Source organism: Apodemus sylvaticus, chromosome 3 (genome assembly GCF_947179515.1).
Source record: "Apodemus sylvaticus chromosome 3, mApoSyl1.1, whole genome shotgun sequence".
Taxonomy (NCBI): domain Eukaryota; kingdom Metazoa; phylum Chordata; class Mammalia; order Rodentia; family Muridae; genus Apodemus; species Apodemus sylvaticus.
Genome location: NC_067474.1, coordinates 55,917,525 through 55,939,743, shown reverse-complemented (window position 1 = coordinate 55,939,743; position 22,219 = coordinate 55,917,525). Strand labels below are relative to the sequence as shown.

Genomic DNA, 22,219 nt, shown 5'->3' with positions numbered 1-22,219 from the left:
TCTCCCCCCTCCCCCAGCCGTCCTGGTGGTGTTAACAAGTCTAATTAAGAGGCCACTGGCCCAACTTAATTGGCTCGTTAACAGGAATTGCCTCTGAAAATCCCCCAACTCAGCGGGGTGGCTCTCTGGAGGGGAGCGTGAGCGAGTGTTAACGAGGGATCCCGCAGCCCCCTGCCCTTCCCCTCCCTTTTCCCCTCCCACCCTCACTCCACAGATCTGGCTGGGAAGAGGGAAGCATCTGCCCTTCCAGGCTCTGGGGCAGCAGTGGAGGGGGGGTCTGAAGATTCCGATCCTGCATGCCCGGCAGAGGGCCCTCTGCCGTTGCTGCCTGTGGATCTGCCTCTGACTGTCCTGCTCACTCACTCGCTGCCTCTGTCACCTGAGGCTCCCTCTGGACAGGTGCTCCCTTCTGCCCTGGACAGGTGCTCCCTTCTGCCCTTCTATGCCCAGTCTCCTGGGTTCTGTCTATCACGCCTGGGTTGGCCTGGACTGCCAGGCCCAGGGCAGGGGTTTGGTTTTAGTTCTGACAGGCCTCTCCTGGGGGCAAGCGAGAGGAACGGGCAGATCACTCTGGCAGTCCCAGCCCCCACCCCACCCCACCCCACGCAGCAGTTTCTGCTTCACAAAGTTGCCAGTTGCCAGGAGTTCCCCAGGGCTTACTCCTCAAGGCCTGCCCGCTCTCCCTCCTGCTGTTGCCCACAGCCTGGATGGCTAAGGTGGGGGTGAGGGACTTGTGTGGTGTGAGCTGTGTGTGTGTGTGTGTGTGTTGGTGGTACTGGTGGATAATGGACAGAGAGACAGAACAGAAAGGAAGGCATGAGGCAGAGAAAAGAGGTAAAGAAGAGAGTCCAGAGGGGCATCCCTCCGCACCATCCTGCCTCTGTAATGCCAGCGAGGGAGACAGACCCAGAGATACAGTTCATGGCACAGGGCGGGTGACAGAGGCATCGAACAGGGCAGATATTCCAGCATGGGGCTGGGCTTGCTAATGGCAAAAAGTTCAGACCACAGAGGTCAGGAAGCTTAGCAAAAGGTTCAGAGACAGAGGGGAGCTGAATTTTCACTGAGTAGATTCCTCCAAATACTACATGCTCTCTCCCCATGCCCCCCTCTTTCTCTCTCTCTCCTTCCCTCACCCCACAGAGGGTGGCTCTACACAGGTATATACCAAAACAAAGACACTCACACACTCGCACAGTCACAGAGAAGTTGTGCACGGGCACGGGATGGCCCTCTCCCTTCCGCCCACGCCCGCCCGCGCACCTCCGTCTCACCTGCGCATGCTCATCTGAGGGCCTAGGCAGGACCCTGACCTGTGAATTCTGTCTTGTGCCCTCCCTGCCCCCACAGAGGCACCCCACGTGCAGTATGAGCGTCTGGGAGCAGATGTGACACTGCCGTGTGGGACAGCGAGCTGGGACGCGGCTGTGACATGGAGGGTAAACGGGACAGATCTGGCCCCTGACCTGCTCAATGGCTCTCAGCTGATACTGCGAAGCTTAGAACTGGGCCACAGTGGCCTGTACGCCTGTTTCCACCGCGACTCCTGGCACCTTCGCCACCAAGTCCTTCTACATGTGGGCTGTAAGTATGGCCACGGATGCTAATGTCCTGTCCTATCGGATGCCTTAGCTTCCTTGAGAACTGGGCCACATCCCCTTCCCATTGGGAGGGACTGAAAAGGGAGGGCTTCCACCTGACCTTTGCCTTCGGATCCTACCCGAACCTGTCCTCTGACCTCTGGAGTCTCATCTTGTTCAGTGAGTCCAAACTCCCTGTGTGGAGGTCTTTAAGTTTTGAAGTCCTTTTTGTCCCCCGAGTCCTAGTGCGTAAAGGTGTGTAGCAAGGGATCCTAGGGTCACAGCTCTGATCTGGAGTTGTCTCACTGTGTCCGCTCCCACGGGAGACAGCCAAAGCGCCTAAGGAAGGGAAATGGGGCATACAGTTGTCATGCGCAGGAGCAGTCTGGGAGGGCCCAGGGGAGGAAGAAGGTGGGAGATGCATGGAGATCTGGATTTAGAAGATACAAGGAAACAGAATTTCTTTCTATTTGTATTTTTGCCATTTTTATTTTGTTTTATTTTTGAAGCAAGGTCTCACTCTGTCAACCTGGCTGGGCTTGGAATTAACAAAGTAGAGACCAGACTGGCCTTAACCTCACAGAGATGGGCTTGCCTCTGCGTCTCGAGTGCTGAGGTCAGAGGTGTACATCACCGTACCTGGCTAGAAACATTTCTGCCAGAGCTGACTAGGCCACAAAGCCATGTGGGTTGGTGACAATGGGGACAGGGAAGTGCCAGGAAGTTGGCGAGTGACATGGTCTGAATCAGGGTTAGAGAGTGAAAAGAAACACAGCAGAGGGTGGGAGGGAGCGAGGCAGGGGCAGGAAGGAGGCTGGCATGGTACAGGAGACATGCTGAGGAGCTGGGACCAGAGAATGGAGTTGAGGACCCGGATGTTGAGCGTTCGTTCAGAGGCTGGTGATGCGTTGGAGGCGGGAAGGTGGAGAGCAGGGCTGAAGACATGGTCACTGTGACAGGAAGAAGCAGTCTAAATATAAAGTGAATCTAAAGACAAGCTGTTTATTTTGCAACTGGTGGAAACCTTGTAGAGTGGTAAAAAGACACAGAGGAGGGAAGTTGTTAATAAAATAAAAAACAAGTAGTTATGAGGAAAATGGTTCAGCAGGTAGACTCTGTCTCACGTGGCAGCATCTTCTGATGCTGTAGCACAAATGCACAGCACACACCAAATATGATGGTGGTGGTGGTGATGATGAATTAGTTATTAGCGGGCATGACGTACATATGATAACCTCAACACTCAGGAAACAGGAGCAGGAAAATTCTATTTTGATGCTGACCTGACCTAGCCAGTGACAAAGAAGAAAAGAAAAGAAAATGTACGTTATCAGGTGTTTGTTGTCTCTTGATGATCAGAGCCACCAGTGAGGGCACTCTGGGTATAAGATGTAAAAGGGACCCTCAGCGTTGTCCTCCTGGGGTAAGGGAATTAGAATGTTTAACTCTCCTGCCATTAGTGATGGAGGAGTCTCCTGGGTGGGGGCGAGGCATGCTTGGGTGCTTAATTACCTCACACTTTTGGTGCAATGCTTTGGTGGCCAGAGAGGTCTCTCCAGAAAATAACTGCGGAAGTTGGTAATGGAGTAGGTGAGATCTGCAGCTCTGTCGAGTAGATGTTACGAGAAGGTCCTTGGTAGGGGCGGGAACCTGGAATTGGTCCAGAGTGAAGGCCAGGGGTTCAAGGGTGCAAGGGGTTCAAGGCCAGGCAGCTCCTGGAGATGGAAATTCAGGGCTTGTCATTATTACAACTGAGAGGGGATGAGATGGGCAAAGGAGAGATTGGAGAAGACAGAACTGAACCCTGAAGACCATCCGTGTGTAAGATGTTGATGGAGAGGAGAGGCCAGATGGAAGGAAGGTGGAAGAATAGCATGACTGGCCAAAGGAGTCAAGGGAAGCAGCGTGGTGAGGTCATCAGCAGGTGTGTGTGTGTGTGTGTGTGTGTGTGTGCAGGTGGCAGGTGCCCAGCGTGGTGAGGTCATTAGCTGGGGGCCAAGTGGCAGGTGCACAGTATGGTGAGGTCATTAGCTGGGGGGCAGGTGGGCAGGTGCTCAGCATGGTGAGGTCATCAGCTGGGGGGCAGGTGGGCACAAGCCCAGCATGGTGAGGTCATCAGCTGGGGGCCAGGTGGCAGGTGCACAGTATGGTGAGGTCATCAGCTGGGGGGGCAGGTGGGCAGGTGCTCAGCATGGTGAGGTCATCAGCTGGGGACAGGTGGACAGGTGCCCAGCTCTTGGCCAACAGAGTGGTTGTTTGGAAAATCCTCCATCTTTTCTCCTGAGCCAAAGATTCAATCTTCTTTGGCCTCATTACGTTTGGATTTAACTCACATGACAGCCAAAAGATAGTTCTTTTTTACTCCTGGAAGCTACCTGGGAGCAGCCTTTGCCATTGTTCAGAGACCAGTATAGACAACCATGTGAAATGTTAAGCTGAGAAGCTGCTCAGGACCGCCCACTAAAGCGCCCGCTGCTGGGGCTGAATGAGGTGTGAAATCACGTTAGTAGTTTGGATAGATGTCCTTCCTGGGGGAACATTTTTATCCTTTTTTTTTTCCTAAGACAGGATTTCTCTGTGTAGTCCTGGCTGTCCTTGAACTCAGAAACTCTCCTGCCTCCTCAGTACTGAGATGATGGGTGTGCAGCACACTACCCCCCTGGGAAAGTATTTCAAACTGTTTAAACTGAAGAGATGACTTTTAGGCCAAATGCCTTAGATGCAAGCCAAGAATGGAGTGACTCCTATTGTTTACGGAGAAATGCAGGACCCTTTTAGCCAAATCCTCTTGGTTTAGCACCAGGTAACAGTGGAAAAAGTCAAGATTGGCTCCAGGCCCTTACGTGGAAAGTGTCTGTAGAATGAGACCCTCGAACCACAGCTGCCCCCACCCTTCTGGCTTCTCAGTTGGGTTCCCCAAATGATGAATAAGGCTGGTGGTAATGGCTGGTGTCTGGTAACCCTCAACCCTGTTTCTGGTGCTGTGATCTTTGAAGAGGAATTGGATTTTGAAGTAATGTCCATAGTCCTTACTAACAGGATATAGCCACATCATCTCTTTGTGACCAGAGTCCAGGCCACTTAGATACAGCTCACCCTTCTCTCTTGACCATGCCCCTCAGGGGAGGAGTGGTCGTGAAAACGCAGTAGCATCTGTAACAGGTGCTTATCTCCCGCTGCCTTATTTCTGTCTTAGGATCTGGTTAGAGGAACAGGGGGCTATTAATTACGATGGGCTTGGTCACTTTATGTTAATAACAAGAGGCTGGGGTTGAAAAGACTCGATTTCAAAGTATTATTCTTGCCAGCTTCCCAAGAGCATGATGATGCCGTTACCTGTGGTTTGTGGGTCCTTGAGACCAAGAATTATGATTTAATATTTATTCTTAACATGTGCAATTTTTATTTCCAAGTTTCCAAAGGAACTTGGCTGTAGTGATATTCTGGTAGAAGCCTCCTTAGCCGGGCAGCTCCCTTCTGCATTCTCCTGACCCATCTTCCCGCCCTCAGGTGAATCCCCACAGCAGCAAGGCGGCTCCTGCTGACATCTTGGGAAACGGGATCACAATGTTCCTTTTAGTAGCATATTTTTTTTTGTTTACTGGACAGTGCTTATCATTCCGATCTTAAGCTAAAACAAACCAGAGATTAAAATAATTTTTAAATGGACAGTTTCTTGTTCAGCCCTTCCCGCCAAGAGTCATCAAGATAGAGGCTCCAGGTTCAACACTACTGCTGCCACCCCCACCCCTCCACCCCCGAAGCTCTGTTTAGCTGGGAGGGAAAGACTAGCCCACAGGACTGTGGTTAAAAATGTCGAGGAGAAGTGAGTGGGAGGCAGAAGAGGGTGTTTGGGAGTCTAGAACTTGGGGTACCTCAAGGGATCCCACAAGCAAAGGTTAAGACAGGCCATGAGCCTTGAATGCCAGGCGGGAGGAGTGTGGGTGTGGCGTGGGCAGGGCTGCAGCGGAAGGGTCAGTGCGCCCCACCCTGGCCTGATCTGGCCTGGCCCAGGGTGTGGGCAGCCTGCCTCTTCTCCTCTCGAGGCCAGCGGGCAGGCCTCATGCGTGCTGGGGGCTCCAGCCCAAGCAGGCTGGCTAGATGAGAGGAAAAACATGCGGTTTGGTGGGCTGGACATGGAAAAACAAGCCAATTAGGAGGAAAACAAACAAACCTCAGGCCAGCAGAGGCACACGCACACACGCACACGCACACGGCCCTGGATGGGATTCAGACACTGTCCCCAGCTGACACAGTCTCTCAGGCATCTCAGGAACCCCACGAGAGGAACTCTGGGTGCTTGGGCATCTGAGATTATGCCGTATCCCTAGGTATGACACTGTCATATGCACATGTAGGAGTTTGCTCAGACACCCGTGTCCTGGCCCAGCCATGTGTGGACATGCAAGGAACTCAGAGCATCTTCTTAGACCCATAGTTTGGAAAGAACACTCAAAGCCAGGTGTGATGGCTCATGCCTTTAGTCCTAGCACTCAGAAAACAGAGGCCTTTGGGCCTCTGTGAATTTGAGGCCAGCCTGGTCTACATAGTGAGTTCTAGACCAGTCAGGGCTACATGAGACCTTGTTTCAAGAGAGAAGAAAAAAAAGCACACTGAGCCTTCAGTTCCATCACATATCCAGTGGCACGCTGGAGGGCATAAAATCACAGCCTTGCCCTCATAGACAGCCTCCAACTAAGCAGTGTCCCCGGAGGCAGTCAGGCAGTGTGCCCCACATAGCCTCTATGCCACCACCAAGAGTCTCACACGTGAAGCCACCGTCGCAGTCACAGTGACTTAAAACCAGCTTTCCGGAGCTCACAGCACACTCACAACAGGGCCTCCCAATCCCACAGTGTCCCACGGCCTCGCTCCTGGTCTCACACAGCCCCCCCATCCCCGCCCACCCGGCCCCTCAGCTGGGCTCCAGCTGCAGCAAGTCACTCCTTTTCTTCCTTTTCTTTGTTTTTCTTTCCTTCTTTTCCCTCTGAGAAACCTGGTCCCTGTCAGGAAACCCAAACCCTTCTCTACTCAGGGCCCTGGGCCAGGCAGGAGTAGCCAGATGACAGCCCAACCCCCTGCCTGGCCCCTACCCCCCTGTGACCTGCCCATTCAGACAGGGGAACTGGACCGCAGGGGGGAGGACAGAGGGAAGGGGTGGAGAGAGGGAAGGGGTGGAGATAGTGAGCCTGGCCAGGGGAGGGGGCTGTGAGTCTAGTGCCATGGCCTGCTCTGCCCTCCACAGTCCGGGCAGGCAACAGAGCTGACTCTGCAGCTTCAACCCCCGCCACCCCCCCCCCCAGCGCTCTTCTCCTTTGAAGCTGGGGGTGAAGGGGGGGCAGCAGCAGGAGCGGGGAGTGGAGGTTTCTCAGCGACCTCGGAATGTCCTTTCCTCCTAGAGCCCATGCCAACTCTGGCCTGGCCCACAGGCCCCCAGAAGGCACTTCCTGTGTCCTTGGTCACCCCCACCCCACCCCCATGCTCCCTACCAGTGGGTAGATAGGGCAGGAACGAGACAGGCACCCTGGGTGACAGGAGTCCAGTGTAAGATGGACAGGCAGACAGTGGCGGGTAGAATGCAAGGTGGCCCCTGTGTGCCCTCCCCTCCTGCCCCCTCCTCTCCCCACCCCCGTGAGCTGGGAGGGGCGGCCCTGCCCATGGCCGCCTTGCTCCACCTGCTCAGGGAAGTTCTCCTGGTGCCTTCCTGCCCTCATCTCCCGCTGCAGAGCTAGACACAGACTGTACACGCTAGGTGTGTGCATGAAGTCCCCCCAAATCACGTATGCTGTGGGTGGAAGCTTCAGTCCCCCGAGGGTCACCACAGCCACACTGTGAGCCTAACAGCATAGACGTGTACTCCCCTTCACTGTCCCCGGCTTGCTGAGCTCCCCCTCCCATTTCCTGTCCACCTGTCAGGCAGGGGGCGGGAGGAGCACAGAAGGGAGGTGTCATGTCTGCAGAGCCACAGACATTCCTCGCCTGGGTCAGATCACAGAAGCTGCCTCCTTCCAGGAACTTGAGCCGCCTGTCCTCACGCCTTGCCCAGTGCCCGAAGGTGGGACAGCTGATCTAAGTGCTCACAGCATCAAAAGCCACAGTGAGACAACAGAAAGGACTTCCCAAACAACGTAATCCTGTAATACCTTTCTGAGATGAATCCCAGTGCTGTTGCTGTGTGACCTCAAGCAAAATAGTACCCTTCTTTGTACCTCTATTCCAAATTGAAGGCAGCCATGATCATTGCCACGTCCTTTCTTAAGGCGCTGGTAGACTTGGCCACTGGAGCCAGGAACCAGTGGGGGACACATCAAGGGATCAGCCACTTTCTTCCAACAGACACCTTGTACACATAAATATTCACATATGATTGTACATGGGTGACATGAGCAAGAGCTGCATAGATGCTTGGCATCTCCAATCACGCCATCGTGTCAGAGACACGTGTGTCACATACATGGATGCCTGAAGATATGTACACACATGGACATGCTCATGTCTAGCCATGTGCACTCCTGTGTGGCTACCAGGCCCGTTCATCTGTCAACCAACAGATGGGAAGCCTGGAGGGGCAGGGAGGAGGGCGTGTGGGGGAGTCGCGCGCGCGCGTCTCTTCTCCAAAACATGCAGGGTCACCCTGGCAGGTAGAGAGTGGGCCACTCGGAGGCCTTCAGTCTCTGTGGTACTCTTCTGGAAGTGGACGCAGCGTGACGAGACATGGACAGAGACAATTCCCTGAGACATCACGTCCATGCTGTGATTGATGAGCTGAGGCCCACAGGCCCCCTTGCTCCCCACAGTTCCTGCCTTCCATTGAGCAGGTGTGGGGGGGAGAAATCCTCCGCACAGCCTTGTTTTTCTTTAATTAAACATCTGGCTCTCTGTGGCCTGGGAAGCCTCAGACCCTCGCTGACAGCCCAACCCCCACCTTTGGCATCGATGATAGGCTGGGAGGGGGAGTGCTGGGGCTCTGGGGCCCACCTGTCCCCAGACTAGTACAGGAGACCAGAGGCTTCCAGGGGACCCTGACCTCCCTGTCCTGTCCTCACCCCCAGTGCCGCCTCGGGAGCCTGTGCTCAGCTGCCGCTCCAACACGTACCCCAAGGGCTTCTACTGCAGCTGGCACCTGCCCACCCCCACCTACATCCCCAATACCTTCAATGTGACTGTGCTGTGAGTAACCGCGCTCTTGACCCAGTCCCAGCCCTGACCTTTGACCTCCCCCTCTCCTCATCACGTCCGGAGTCCAAGACCCCAGCCTGGCCTTGGGCTTGACCTTCCTTCCCCTCGCCTGCCCCAGCCTGCCCCTTGATGTTGGTAACAGTACCTGGGCCTCATTCCTTTCCAGGCATGGCTCCAAGATTATGGTCTGTGAGAAGGACCCAGCCCTCAAGAACCGCTGCCACATTCGCTACATGCACCTGTTCTCCACCATCAAGTACAAGGTCTCCATAAGTGTCAGCAACGCCTTGGGTCACAACACCACGGCCATCACCTTCGATGAATTCACCATTGGTGCGTGCGGGAATGGGGGGTGGCTGCTGAGTGTCCTGGGAGTGGGCGTGTCAGAGGCGTGCATGAGCCCTGCTGGCAACGCTCACACACCTGCACAGTGCCTCCATATGCGCCGGTGACCGTAGGAACACGGCCATCCTTTACCTGCGGGGGAGACGCCTCGGGCGGCTCCTCTCATTGTCTCTTTGGCTCAGAGAACATGCAGCAGGCGGAAAGGCAGCAAGCTGGGCCAGACTCCTGCGCAGCTGCAGGCTCCCCCCACCCCATGCTAATGGCTTCCTTACGGCCTGTGATGAATGAGGTGTCAGAACAGGAGACAGGAGAAGGACAGACACTGCCCTCTCCCCACCTCTTATCCCATCCAGACCCTCTGCCTGCCCTCACCCTGCAGGCTCTGCCTGCTTGTACCCCACCCCAGGCAAACCCTTTATCGGTCTCAGAGACTCTTTTACCTTCCTCTAACTCTGTCTTCCCTTCCTGTCTTCCCCACAAGCGCTACAGCTACATATTCAGTCAGACTGTTGTTCTAGAGCTGAGCTCTCAGATGCCGCCATTATTAGATTCCCCAGCTTACCGCTAACCCACAGAGCATCCTCAAATCCAGACTCTTCTGAGGGAGCCCAGGCTCAGTTGAGAACTGGGGAAAAAAAAAACCCTGAGGGGAAGCTGGCTGGGGCCATGAGTGCTGTGGTGTAAGAGGGTGGCACTAGAGGTGATGGTCCGGGAATCACACTGGCTTCGTCTTCAGGATGCTGGACACTGTGGGAATGGAGTTGTGATAGAGGCTGGCTGACATCTAGGATGTTGCCACCAAGAGCTGGTGACTCTCACTAGTGACAGCCAGTGGCGACAATGGGGACCCAGCAGAGGTGGTAATCAGATGCTTGTTCACTGTAGTTGCCAGAGCTGGCGACAGAGAGGAGGGACAGTGACTGTGACTGTCAATTGTTGGCATTCGAGATGGCTGATCAGGGGCTGGAGTTGACAGCAGACGGTTGTTCTGGAGGCGGGCACACTAATGAAGCTTTGTCTTCCTGAATAGTGAAGCCCGATCCTCCAGAAAATGTGGTGGCCCGGCCAGTGCCCAGCAACCCCCGTCGCCTGGAGGTGACGTGGCAGACGCCCTCCACTTGGCCTGATCCTGAATCCTTTCCTCTCAAGTTCTTCCTGCGCTACCGGCCTCTCATCCTGGACCAGTGGCAGCATGTGAGTACCCTGCCCTGCCCAGATCCCTGAGCTGTGTGCGTGGTACAGTGAGAGAGGAGACGGTGCTCCAGGTAGGATTGCCACCAACAGGGGACCAATGGCAGTCAGCCCAGCCCAGGCGTGGGGCTGTGCTGGATCCAAAGAACAGAATGGTCCCGCTCCTCAGAGGTCTACTAATGGGCCTAAGGGGTTAGGACCAGACATTGGGATTGAGTTTGGTCTAGGGATTGAGTTTAGATCCTGAGGATTATCAGTGTCCAATCAATCAATTAGGCCTAAATTAAAGGTCAGTTTGAGGTTATAGGTCAGGTGGTAGCCTGGGCTAGGAATCAAACAGTGGACAAGGGTCAGTATGGGGAGAGGTCTGGATATTGGTCAAGTTATGATGGAGAGCCTAGGAAATGGCCAGGGATATGAATACTTGTGGGTTTTCTCCTATCGAGAGCCCCCCAGGCCTATAGGCTGTGGGCACTCTGGGTGGCCCTTGAGCTCTGGGCAAGGACTAGAGTTGGAAGTGTTCCATGAGGCAAGCCAGTCTGTCTCCTGGGGGTCAGCTTGGACCCCCACCAGGCTCCAGTGCCATCTCCTTATGCCTTTCTCCTGTCTGGCCTTTAAAGTCTGTAATCTGATTCCTAGGTGCCTGTCCTGGTTGTAGGCCTGGCCCCCACAAAGGCTACTCACGCTCTCTCTCATGTGTTCCCTGACAGAGTCCGGAGTTCCTCCTGCCTGGCCAGCTGCCCGAGCCTAATGCATTGCTAATAACCAGGGTCTGGTTTCACAAGCCCCCTCCCCCGCTAACGAGGTACAGGCAGCAGCTCTGCGCGTTGCAGTGCACACGCCTTGCAGTGGACCTGGCACACTGCCCACCACACACACACACACACACACACACACACACACACACACGGCTCCCAGCAGGAATCATGCTGCACTCATGCCTGGGACCAACATGCCAAGGACAGTACTGTGGGCAGAACTCACTTCTACTCCGAGAACATGTGTGTTCTGTGGTCGCAGAGACTGCGCATGTTTTACGGCACGGCACAGCCTTCTTCCCGGTCTCACAGGTGTTGGAAATGGTTAGACTTGTGGCTCTTTTCAACTTGAATTTTGTGTAGAATATATTCCCTGTCCTTGATCTTGGAGAGAAACAGGTGTGTGACTGCAAGAGGAGAGCAGAGAAAAAGATCATTTGGATATTCAGGGAAAATATGGGCCATGAGTTATAAACCAATAGGGATGAGGTGGTAATTCACAGACTGTCTCAGCATGGACACGGGTAAGGCAGGCACTGGAGTTCAGTGTGGGAATCCTATGTTACCTGCTCTGTCCTAACTCAGCCAGGGGGAGGCTTGAGGGCAGTGTCTGACACTTGTAGCTGACGGAGGAGAGGGCTTCGAGGCCAGTGGGCGGCAGTAACAGCTCCTGTTAATTGAAGGGCCCTTCTCCTAAGGATCAGTGACAACCTAGCCAGGAGGGGCCAGGCCTGAGATTGTCACTGTGCAGAGATCCTTGGCAAGCAGTGTAGTGTCTCAAGTCCACTAGCGAGGTGGCAGCTTGGTCTATACCCCATGGCTCTTCTGGGGAAAGACATGTGGAGATCTGTAGGCCAAGAGGAGAGAGAGGGGAGCTGACCAGCCAGAGGGAATCTTTATAGACGGGGAAACTGGGGTGCAGATTGGAACTGGCACACATCCCACTGTGAGAGGAGGGCTTTTGGGGGCCACTCATCTTCCAGGGCTGGGAGCAGTATTGGCTCGGGCAGGGTCTGGGATCAAGTGTATTCCATCGTGACCCTGACCTTTACTTTACCAGGGCCTCAGGACCACAGACCCAGAATTAGAGGGGCTTCTTGCACATGAGAGCATGCGCACGCACGTGCACACGCGCGCGCACACACACACACAGAGGCACACATGCACGTGTATAACAGACTAGCAGGTCAGGTGGCCCAGACCTTATATTTCTGGGGAGAAGTTTGGAACGGGAACCAAAAGGGCCCTAAAGCCAGACATGGCCCAGAGAGGCCCCCTCCTTCGCCCCCACCGGCTGCCCCTGTTTACGAGGCGGCTTAATGAGGCAGCGGGTGCCGCTGAGATGAACCAGAGCCCAGCCTGGGCTTGGGAGGGGCGCCGGACAGGCAGGCCGCCCTGGAGAGTGGGGGGAAGACCAGCAGGATGAGGCCAGCGAGCCGGGGTGCGGTAGTGATGCCCTGCCTCAGGGAGAAAGGAAGTCTCAATCCGTCACCCTAGGGGCTGTCCCCATCCTTCCTACTCCTAGCTGGGTGGTAACACTTGAGGACAGACTTCCTGGGAGAGGCCCTGCGGGGGCTAGGTGGTGGTGGTGGCTCTGGGCTGATCCCCACACTGACAGTGTTGGCTGAAGTCTAGTTGGCGGTATCCTCATGGCTTAGGCTCATTATAACCCTAAGGCAGGCGCTGTCGTCGGCACTCAGTTATAGGTATGGAGGCTCTGCAGCTTGGCCTCCGAGTTAGCGGGAGACAGAGCCAAGCTTTTATTTTCAGCATCTTCCCTGCGGCTTCCACAGGCTTCAGTGCTTGTGACCTTTTACTCCACGGCTCACTGAGAGGACGTAGCCCACCACCACAGCGCTCCCCAGCAGTCTCCCCCTTGGCACCCTGTCTTGGATAACGGCCTCACAGTTACTGAGCAAAGTCCTTCTGGAGGCACTGTAGCCTCCCTCATGCCTGAGGGCCTCCCCTAGGCCGCGGTCCTGATGGCTCTACTCTCCCACGGAGAGTGAAGGTTGTTCGCTGTGGCCCTCTCCCCACAGGAAGGCCCTCACTCCCTCCAGGGATACGTTGCTGTCCCTCTCTGTAGATGTGTCTTTGCTTCCCTTGTGGGTTTGGGGGCTCACTTCTTACCCCATCCCATGCCTGGGCCTGCAGGTGGAGCTCTCTGATGGCACAGCACACACCATCACCGATGCCTACGCTGGGAAGGAGTACATCATCCAGGTGGCAGCCAAGGACAATGAGATTGGGACGTGGAGTGACTGGAGCGTGGCTGCTCATGCCACACCCTGGACTGAGGAACCAAGGCACCTCACCACCGAAGCCCAGGCCCCTGGTGAGCCTGCCTGTCCCCCACCCCGCCCCGCCCCGCCCTGTGCTTATGCATCAGAGCCTCTGCCACACACCCTCTCTGGATGTGACAGACTTACCCATCTGCCCAATGCCTGTGTTCCTAGTGCTTGCTTTCTATATGTCCTTGGTAGGGACTTCCGGGTGCACTGGTCACCTGTAAGCGGGATGGGAAAGGCAACACTAACCCCATCAGGAAGCAGCAACAGAGTGACCTCACAAAATCCCAGCTCTGGGTGGGACCCGGCCCTGGCTCTGCCCTGAGTTTCCCCCATGCTCCCCAGAGACCACGACCAGCACGACCAGCTCACTGGCACCCCCACCCACCACGAAGATCTGTGACCCTGTGGAGCTTGGCAGCGGCGGAGGACCCTCTATACCCTTCTTGCCCAGTGTCCCTGTCACTCTGGTCCTGGCTGCCGCTGCTGCCACAGCCAACAATCTCCTGATCTGGTAGGTTGAAGGTAGCTGGGCATGGGGAAGGTGGGCCTTAGGGACACCTCCCTGAATTTCAGCCCTCACGGTCGGTCCCCTGCCTGTTTCCCCAGAGCCCTGCATCCCATGGGGACATGCCACAGCACCTGCAGAGGAGCAGGAGGCCGGAGCTGAGCCTGCAGACCCCGGTTTCTATTTTGCACACGGGCAGGAGGACCTTTTGCATTCTCTTCAGACACAATTTGTAGAGACCCCGGCAGGCCCGGGCCTGCCGTCTGTCCCCCTAGCCTCATCTCACCAAGCCGGCCCTCCTTTCCATCCAGAGAGGAGGGCCATGCAGCTAACCCACCCACCAAAGACCCCTCTCATCTTTCCCCCCTCGGGCTGGACCCTCCAACGCCAGCGACTCCCAGGAGCCCTTGGGGGACCTGAGGGGAGCCCCCACCCCATATCCATAGTTTTCTCCTCCTGCCCCAGCCTCCTGTCTGTCCCAGGGTCTCTGTTGCCACCATCAGATTATAAGCTCCTGACACTGGGGGGGCCCAGCCATCCCCCTCCCCCTGGTGCCCACACTTTTCAGTCCCTCCACCTCTGCCCCTGTTTTGTACGATCCTCCATTGGCCCTTTCCTACCCCCCAGTATTTAATGTCCTGTCAGTCCCTTCTAGTCTGACTCAATGGTAACTTGCTGTATTTGAATTTTTTATAGATGTATATACATGGGAGGGAGGTGTAGGGAGTTCTCATTAAACGTCACCATTTCACGAGCCCTCGGAGCAGAACCGCTTTGGGAGGGAACCACTCCTCATTCCCTGCCTGAGGCACGGAAGGAGAGGGAAACAAGGTTGTGGAGCATGCAAAGAGGTTTAGCTTCCAGGCCATAATCATTAGGGATAATCTGCTCTACTCCTTAAGGGTTTGGACATCTCTGGAGTATGCAGCCAGGGGCAAACGTGTGGGAAAGGGTCCGAGTGCAGGGTGGACCCCCATGGGGTGTTCAGTCATTTGCAGAGGCTGTGCCTGTCTGGCTCAGCTGGCTGGAGGCTGTTTCTGAGTCACACTCAGAGCTACCTTCTAGGAGTGCCCAGGCAGACGGTGTCGTCCTAAGGAATCAGCGGGTCAGGGTTAGCACTCAGCCAGGCCACAGAGGGTCAGAGCTCAGAGCCCTGGGCCTGTCCAAGCAAGACGGCAGCCTGAAGGCAGAGGCTCCTTAGGACATGGGTAGGGCTTGAACTGGGATTACAAGAGGCTAAACCTCAGATGTTGATTGTAGAAGTAGAGGATGGAGGTAGAGGGTCTGGGCTTTGGTCTGACTCCATACTTCTCCAGTCCCTAAACTGGGGTTTAAGTTCTGACTTCTGGCTGCCCCATACCCGCTCAAGGTGCAGTCACAGCCAGGTATGGTCCACATGCCTCAATCCCAGCCCCTGGGAGGCAGAGGCAGGAAAGATTTGTGTGAGTTGGAGGCTAGCCTGGTCTCATAGTGAGTTCAAGACAGCCAGGACTATGTAGAGACCCAATTTGAAGGTCCAGTTGCTCTTACAGAAGTCACTTTACTAAAGCTCCTTTGCTGAAAACGCCCGGACCTGGAGTCAGGTCGGCAGACTTGTAATGTAGAACGGGAAGAGGCCAGAGTCCCAGGCTGAGAGGTAGGCTTGGCCTTACACCAACATCTGCTCTAGTTCACACTCCCCAGAGCAAGTGCTGGATGCCACCAAGAATCCCCCTGATGTCACCACAATGCCACCCTTCTTAGACCAGGTACTTTTCAGTAGCCTTGGCAGGCCCACATGGGACCGTGCCCCAGGAGGAAGATCACAGCACCTGGGGCATTGGTGCATCTGCTACACATGGCACAGACTGAGTTAGTCCCCGGCAAGGGTCTGAGGAGCAAAGATTTCCTGTCCTCCGGTCTGTTCAAGGGAGGGACTTGTGAACAGAAAAGATCTAACCCAGAGAAGCCTCACTATGCAGCTCTGGCTACCCTAGAACTCACTGTGTAGATCAGGCTGGCCTCAAACTCGAAGAGATCTGCCTACCTCTGCCTCCTGAGTGCCAGGATTAAAGGCACGTGCCACTGTGCCTGTCTAACCTGTGGCTCCCTGGACATAGAATGAGACCCCCAGAGTGGTCATCCTGAGAAATAGCCGTGGATTTGCACCTGCGCCCTGACATTCTCCCGCCCCCACATTCTGCCTGTTTCTTTAGGGCCAGTGAGGTGTGGCTAAGGCTAGGTCCAGCAAGGTTCTAGAGAGATCAGGGGTTACCAACTCTCTTGCCAAGAATATCATATCTCTGCAATGTGTTAGAACCTTGCCCCTTGTCTATCTTTAAGGTGGGTGGGCTGAAATTAGAGGGCGTCTAGCCTGCACTGCCTTTGTGACTTCAGAGCTTTGGTCAGCCCTGACCCACCCACCGCCCACCCAGGGCTTGGGCATCAGCAATCTGGCCTCCATTAGCAACATGGGAAAGCAATTATGTTGGGCTTGGGAAGGAGGGGGCAGAACAAGGAAAGGGGGCTTGCTCGAGCCTTGGAGGCTGATGCGGGGGGGAGGAACTGGGGTATCTCCCTGCCCCCAACCTCAAGGGATCACCCTTGTCCTAAGCCCTTCTGGTCAGTGTCATTGACTATGAGGGTGGTTGTCCGTCCTTGCAAGTCCTCTCCCCTTAACCTCATAGACCATTCACTTTCGAGGGTCTTGACTACCGGCAGCCACTGCCCCCTTGAGTACCAGCTCTCTGCAACCCTTTGCAAGGGTGGTTTCGGGGAGCCTGGGATGAGTATAAGCTTCTGTTCTTGGAGCTAAAACAGAACTCAGAGAATCAGAACGTTTCTGAAGAGGCTGGATCCCCAGCCTATGCAGCAGTGGCCCAGTGGTCCAGCCTCTCAGACATTAGTTCTGTTTGCTCCCTAAGGTGCCCTGGGAAGGGGATACCCCTCTATGCTTGATCTATCTATCTGTGGCTACAGGACCTCTCCTCCTCCCACAGTGGCTGTTGTATGCTTAGAACTCTCAACCCCTCCACCCCTCTCCTCTCTGACCTGATTCCTGTCTCTATATTTGTCTCTTTCCTATTCCTGTCTCTAAATAAGTAGTCTTTGTCCTGGTCCCAGTCTCTCTTTTTTTAAACTTATTTTGTTTTAATTAAGTATGTGCGCGCACACACACACACACACACACACACACACACACACACACGAATGGCTGTCCATGGAGTCAGAACCCCTGGAACTGGAGTTACAGGCAATTGTGAGCTACCTGGCGTGGTTGCTGGGAAATGAACTCAGATCCTCTGGAAGAGCAGTGCACACTCTTAACCACTGAGCCATCTCTAGCCTCTGCTCCCAACCTTGGCATCTCCATATGTCTCTGTCTTATTTCTATCTCTCTCCTCATGTCTCTGTCTTATTTCTATCTCTCTCCTCTGTCTTTTATCTCTTCTTGGTGTTCTCTTCCCTCTTTGTTTATCCCCTGCTCTCTTACTCATCCTCCTTCCTAGCGTCTCTCTCCTCTCTCTCTCTCTCTCTCTCTCTCTCCCCCTCCCTCCGTCTCTCCCCCTCCCTCCGTCTCCCTTCCCCCCTTCTCCCTATCTGCCTCTGTCTTTCCGTATTCCTGCCCTGGTCTCTGTATACATGCCTTTCTCTTTGCCTATGTTCAGCTCAGTCTTGGTTCCTCTTCCCAGACTCGACCCTCCTCTCTGCCCCCCTGAGTTCCTACCCCACATGCAGACCCAGTCTGTGGCCTTTGCTCCTTTCTGGCCAAAGCCAGGGTTTGTCTGTTCTAGATTCTGCTGCCCCCTCTCGGCCACGTGCCTGCCCTTCATTCCTGTTCTGGGGCCAATGACTATCAACGTCAGAATCCTGGGTTTGCATCCCAGCAGCTAGGCGGGGCAGAGGTAACTATCAGGCAACACCCCTGGGCAGCCCCCAGCCCTGAGAGCTTCCAGCAGTAGGGCACTTACTACCTGTATAGGATGAGATTCGAGATCTCCTGTCGCAAAGAGAGAACAGAGTGCTTGCCTCTGAATCTTGGTGCTGTCCTGCACCCCTGTATATCCTTAGGCCTGCATGCCCTCTGTATCCACAGCCAAGAGCACCTAAGAAGGTTCCATCTCTCTGACAACTAGGGGCTAGAGCCCTGTAGGAAAGAAGGACTGGGTTATAATTTTCACCTCTCTTGAGAGGTAAAATAAAAAAGGCCTGAGCAGAGCAGCAGGAGAGACCTTATCTGGTAATGACATTCTGAGGGGGAGGCCTAACTGCTGGTGCACAGTGAGAGGCCTGGGTAACAGGATCCGTTTGAAGGGAAGCCGGTCTGGCACATGCATTCCAGGAGGTGGTTTGATGGGTCCTGGCTGAGGAGGCTGATCTGAAGACATTGTGTGTCTGAGAAATGAGATCACTAACTGGTCCTAGTTTGCCTGGGACTTTCCCAGGTTTAGCACTAAATATCTCAAACCTTGGAAAACCCACCCCAGGCAAAATGATCCAGTCTATCTGCAACAGCTTAGCTGCCCGGAACAGTCTTAGTGGATGAGACAGACTGGAGGATATTGTAAGGTCCTAACCTGACAAGTTACATTGAAAGAGATGCGGTTCTAGGCCAGAGTCTTCCTTGACTGGGGAACAGGCCAGGGCAGCGGCTTGGGGAGTGGCCACCAGGGGGCAGAGCAGGTTCTCAGGAGGCTCAGGCAATGGCCCCAGGGAGAAGCTGGGCTGTTTGGGGCTCTGTGCAGAGGGAATAGGCAGAGCAGCACACACTACTGTGGTGCTGCAGGTTAGGTGTTAGGTGACTGGATGTACCGGGCACATCTGCACGATGTGTCTGTAGCTTGTCGGACGTGGCCACAGATATGGCCTTTGCAGTAGCCGTAGAAAAGCAACAGGAACACCAAAGGAATTTAGAGGAATCTCTTCAATAACAACTCCCTCCTCAAAAGTAACACAAGCTTTGAGTTCCCTTTCACAAAAGTGGCACTCAGAAAAGATGAACTGACAAATGAGAATCCACACCAACGGTGGCCTTGCTGTTAAGTGCATTAGGCACAGGGAAGGTCAGAGCGTGGCCGAGAGGGGACTTTTTAGAAGCCCCACGAGGGTCCTGGGAGGACAAATTCCCATGCATTAGGAAGGCTGACTGGTAGCCCTGGCCACCTTGAGTTGGTGTGGCAAACCAAGAGCAACAGCTGTTTTCCAGAGAGGATAAATTGGCCGGGGCGAGAGGAGAAAGCGCAGAGGGAAGCAGGAGCCGTAGCACTCAGAAAAAGAAACATACATATGGCCTTCGGGCACAAAGACCACAGGCCAGAAGGAAAGAGCCGGAAGCCCGAGGGGAGGACGGGAGGAAGGGAACCTGGAACAGGACGTGCACACACTCGCACCAACCTAGGAGAAAACATAACCAAAGGAAGAAAAGCATATTTCCCACAGGTTCTTCCTGGTGTAGGTCTTATTAATAGTATAAAATCGATAGGACAAAGAACAGGAACCCAAGGACAAGATGATAAAACAGGATGAGGTGAACAGGGAGAGAGAACAGAGAGAAATCATACGGGACCAAAGCAACAATGTTGCCGATGTAGCAAATGAGCCAGAAACAGCAGCTCACACAAGCACTGGATGGGAAAGGGATATGGCAGGAAGGGGGTGGGGTGGGGGGGTGAGTCAGCTGGCGGGAAGGGGTGAGGCCGGGAAAGCACCTCGCAGGTAAGAGACCTGAGCCCACGGGCAAAGGTAAGCCGTGTCTTCGGAGGCATCAGGGTGACCCCAACCGCAAAGGTTACTCCAGAACCTGGAGGGTGGGGTTGAGAACTCGAGAACCTGTCTAGAAAAATAAAAACCCTGAAACCTCAGGACTAGGGATGCGACTCGGTTGGTGAAGTGTTTGCCTAGCATGGGTGAGGCCCAAGGTTCAGTCCCAGGATTGCTTAAATCAAGCCTGCAATCCCAGCCCTCAGGAGGGTCAGGAGGTCAAGACCATCCTCGGCTACACAGTGAGTTCGAGGCCAGCCTGGGACACATGAAACCTTGTGGGTTTTGTTTTTGTTTTTTAAAGACAAAAATCCAGTCAGCCAAGAAATTAATCAGAACCACAACTGAAGGAAGGAAGAGCTGTAGGAAAGGGCTGGCGGCAACGTTAATTCCATTTAGGTTAAGATTAAACTGTGGGAATTTTAGTTGCAGAACAAAATGTAAATATTATAAATCTTGATAAAATAAAAACAACATTGGCAACATAGTCTGGAGAGGAGAGGAGGGTGGAGGGACGACGCCACTAATCACATTTTCTTTCACAGTGCAGAGTCAATTAATAGTGTATAAAACTGAAACATGACGGTAAAATTCCTACTCTGGCTTCTTAATCGAAAGCATTTTTCTAAATTCAAGAGAGGTCTTTTAAGAATGACTGCTTTTGGAGGTGAAGAAATAATTCAACCTGACTTCATTTATTGCATTTTTACGTATTTCTTCTCCTGGTTAAGTTTAAGTAAAAGTACATTTTTCTACTTTTTGGTTTAAAAAAAAAGTCTGACCTGGCCTGTGTGATCACAGCTGTATAGACCAGCCGCAGTAGCCCTGCCTCTTCTCTTCCCTCCCTCGGTGCTTCTGTGCATGCACACGCTAGCCAAATGTAGCACCAGATATTTCAGTGGGTGGTGACACTGACTTGCAATTTTGAAAACTCACCTACAACTTTAATAATAACGCTTTTGGTAAAAGTGTCTACCTAAGGCCTGACATGGTAGTATATGCCTTTATTATTTACTTATTATTATGTTTGTGGTGTTCTGCCAGCATGTATGACTGCAAGGGGAGAAGAGGGCATCAGATTTCATTATGGATGGTTGTGAGCCACTATGTGGGTGCTGGGATTTGAACTCAGGACCTTTGGAAGAGCAGTCAGTGCTCTAACCTCTGGACCATCTCTGTAGCTCAGGATATGCTTTTAATTCTAGAAATCAGGAAGCAGAGGCAGATGGATTTCTGTGAGTTCAAGGCTAGACTGGTCTACATAGCCAGATTCAGGCCATCTAGTGCTACATAGTGAACTCTATCACACAGAGAGAGAGAGAGAGAGAAAGAGAGAGAGAGAGAGAGAGAGAGAGAGAGAGAAGACAATTTCAGAGTCCCAGGCTTAAACGCTCTTTAGAGGGCATTTTGAAGACTGTGGAATCCTATGCCACCCTCCCGTGGTAGACTGAACAATGGTACCCTAAGTGCCCAAGGTCTGAAGTCTCAGAACCTGTGAACCTCATCTAATGTGAGTAAAGAACTTTGAAGGCTGATTAGGATAAGGATCTTGAGATGGGAAGTCTGTTCTGATTATCCAGATGGGCCTGAGAATCCCAACAGTTCTGAATGAAAGAGTGGGGGAGGGGCTTGGAGAAGGCCTGGGACGCTGATGATGACGACAAGCAAAGGCTGGAGGGCTCGCTCTGAACTTGGCTGTCAGGTCTGGCAGTGAGCACCTGTACCCTCAGAGCCAGCTCAGCGGACTCATATACTTGGTTTTTATAAAACAGAGAAACTTGATTTTTGTACACCTGAGCACACACAACATTAGGCTCAGTGTTAGTGGAAAAATCTTGAGACGATAATGAGGCAGAAGGCATCCCCTGCCTGCGAAGGGCACAGCATGGGGACAGATGAGCAGAAGGCAGTGCTGTGTGCTGGGCCTGGTCGGAGCTGGGGCCGCAGGAGCGGTGGGACACATGCCTTAAGTTTTGAAAGTCAGGCCGAGAGTCTGGAGTTGTCGCTGACAGTTTCAGAGGTAAGGGTGTGAGGGAACTGGTCAGCTTCATGCTCACTGAGCACAGGGACACAGGAAAGGAGACGAAGGTGGCCATCATGGTGGCTGGGAGCCATGAGAAATCCTGCGAGAAGCGTTGATTGGATGGCATGTAAAGTCAAGTGCAGCTATGGGCTGGCGATGTGGCTCAGCTGGAGGAAGACTTGCCTAGAGTGCACACAGCCCTGGATGGCATCGTGCGTCTGTAATCCCAGCATTTGGGAAGCACAGGTATGAGGATCAAAAGTTCAAGGACAGCCTCGGCTACTTAATGCATTTGAGGCTAGCCCAGACTTTAAAATAACCCCAAGGCTCTTAATGTGCTGCTGTGAGGACCAAAGTTCAAATCACTAGCACCGGCATAAAAGCCTGACACAGGGTAAAGCAGCACTCCTACAGGAAGATGGAATCAGAGACAGAATCCCCCAGCTAGCCTGGCAAATTCCACATAAAAAAGACCTGTCTCAAGATGAAATCAAGAACTAACACATTCAATAGGTCCACAGTTCCCCTTCCCCCGTTCAAATTACCAACCATCCAACTACAGCAACAAGACATTCAGCTTCTTGCTCTATTCAGGCAGAAGGACACTT

The 22,219-nt window shown here is 53.8% G+C and overlaps 1 protein-coding gene across 4 annotated transcripts in view; it reads left to right on the top strand.

The window, feature by feature from the left end:
• The window catches only part of Cntfr (ciliary neurotrophic factor receptor), a 39,857-nt gene extending 25,254 nt beyond the window's left edge, over positions 1-14,603 (top strand). For all 4 annotated transcript variants that reach the window (XM_052176289.1, XM_052176290.1, XM_052176287.1 and 1 more), the window contains exons 4-10: positions 1,351-1,584; positions 8,633-8,750; positions 8,926-9,092; positions 10,135-10,298; positions 13,208-13,388; positions 13,687-13,855; positions 13,951-14,603. In XM_052176289.1, the coding sequence (XP_052032249.1) occupies positions 1,351-1,584; positions 8,633-8,750; positions 8,926-9,092; positions 10,135-10,298; positions 13,208-13,388; positions 13,687-13,855; position 13,951 (1,034 nt within the window). In that variant the 3' untranslated portion in view covers positions 13,952-14,603. The remainder of the gene's footprint in view (positions 1-1,350; positions 1,585-8,632; positions 8,751-8,925; positions 9,093-10,134; positions 10,299-13,207; positions 13,389-13,686; positions 13,856-13,950) is intronic.
• Positions 14,604-22,219: the final 7,616 nt, after the last annotated feature.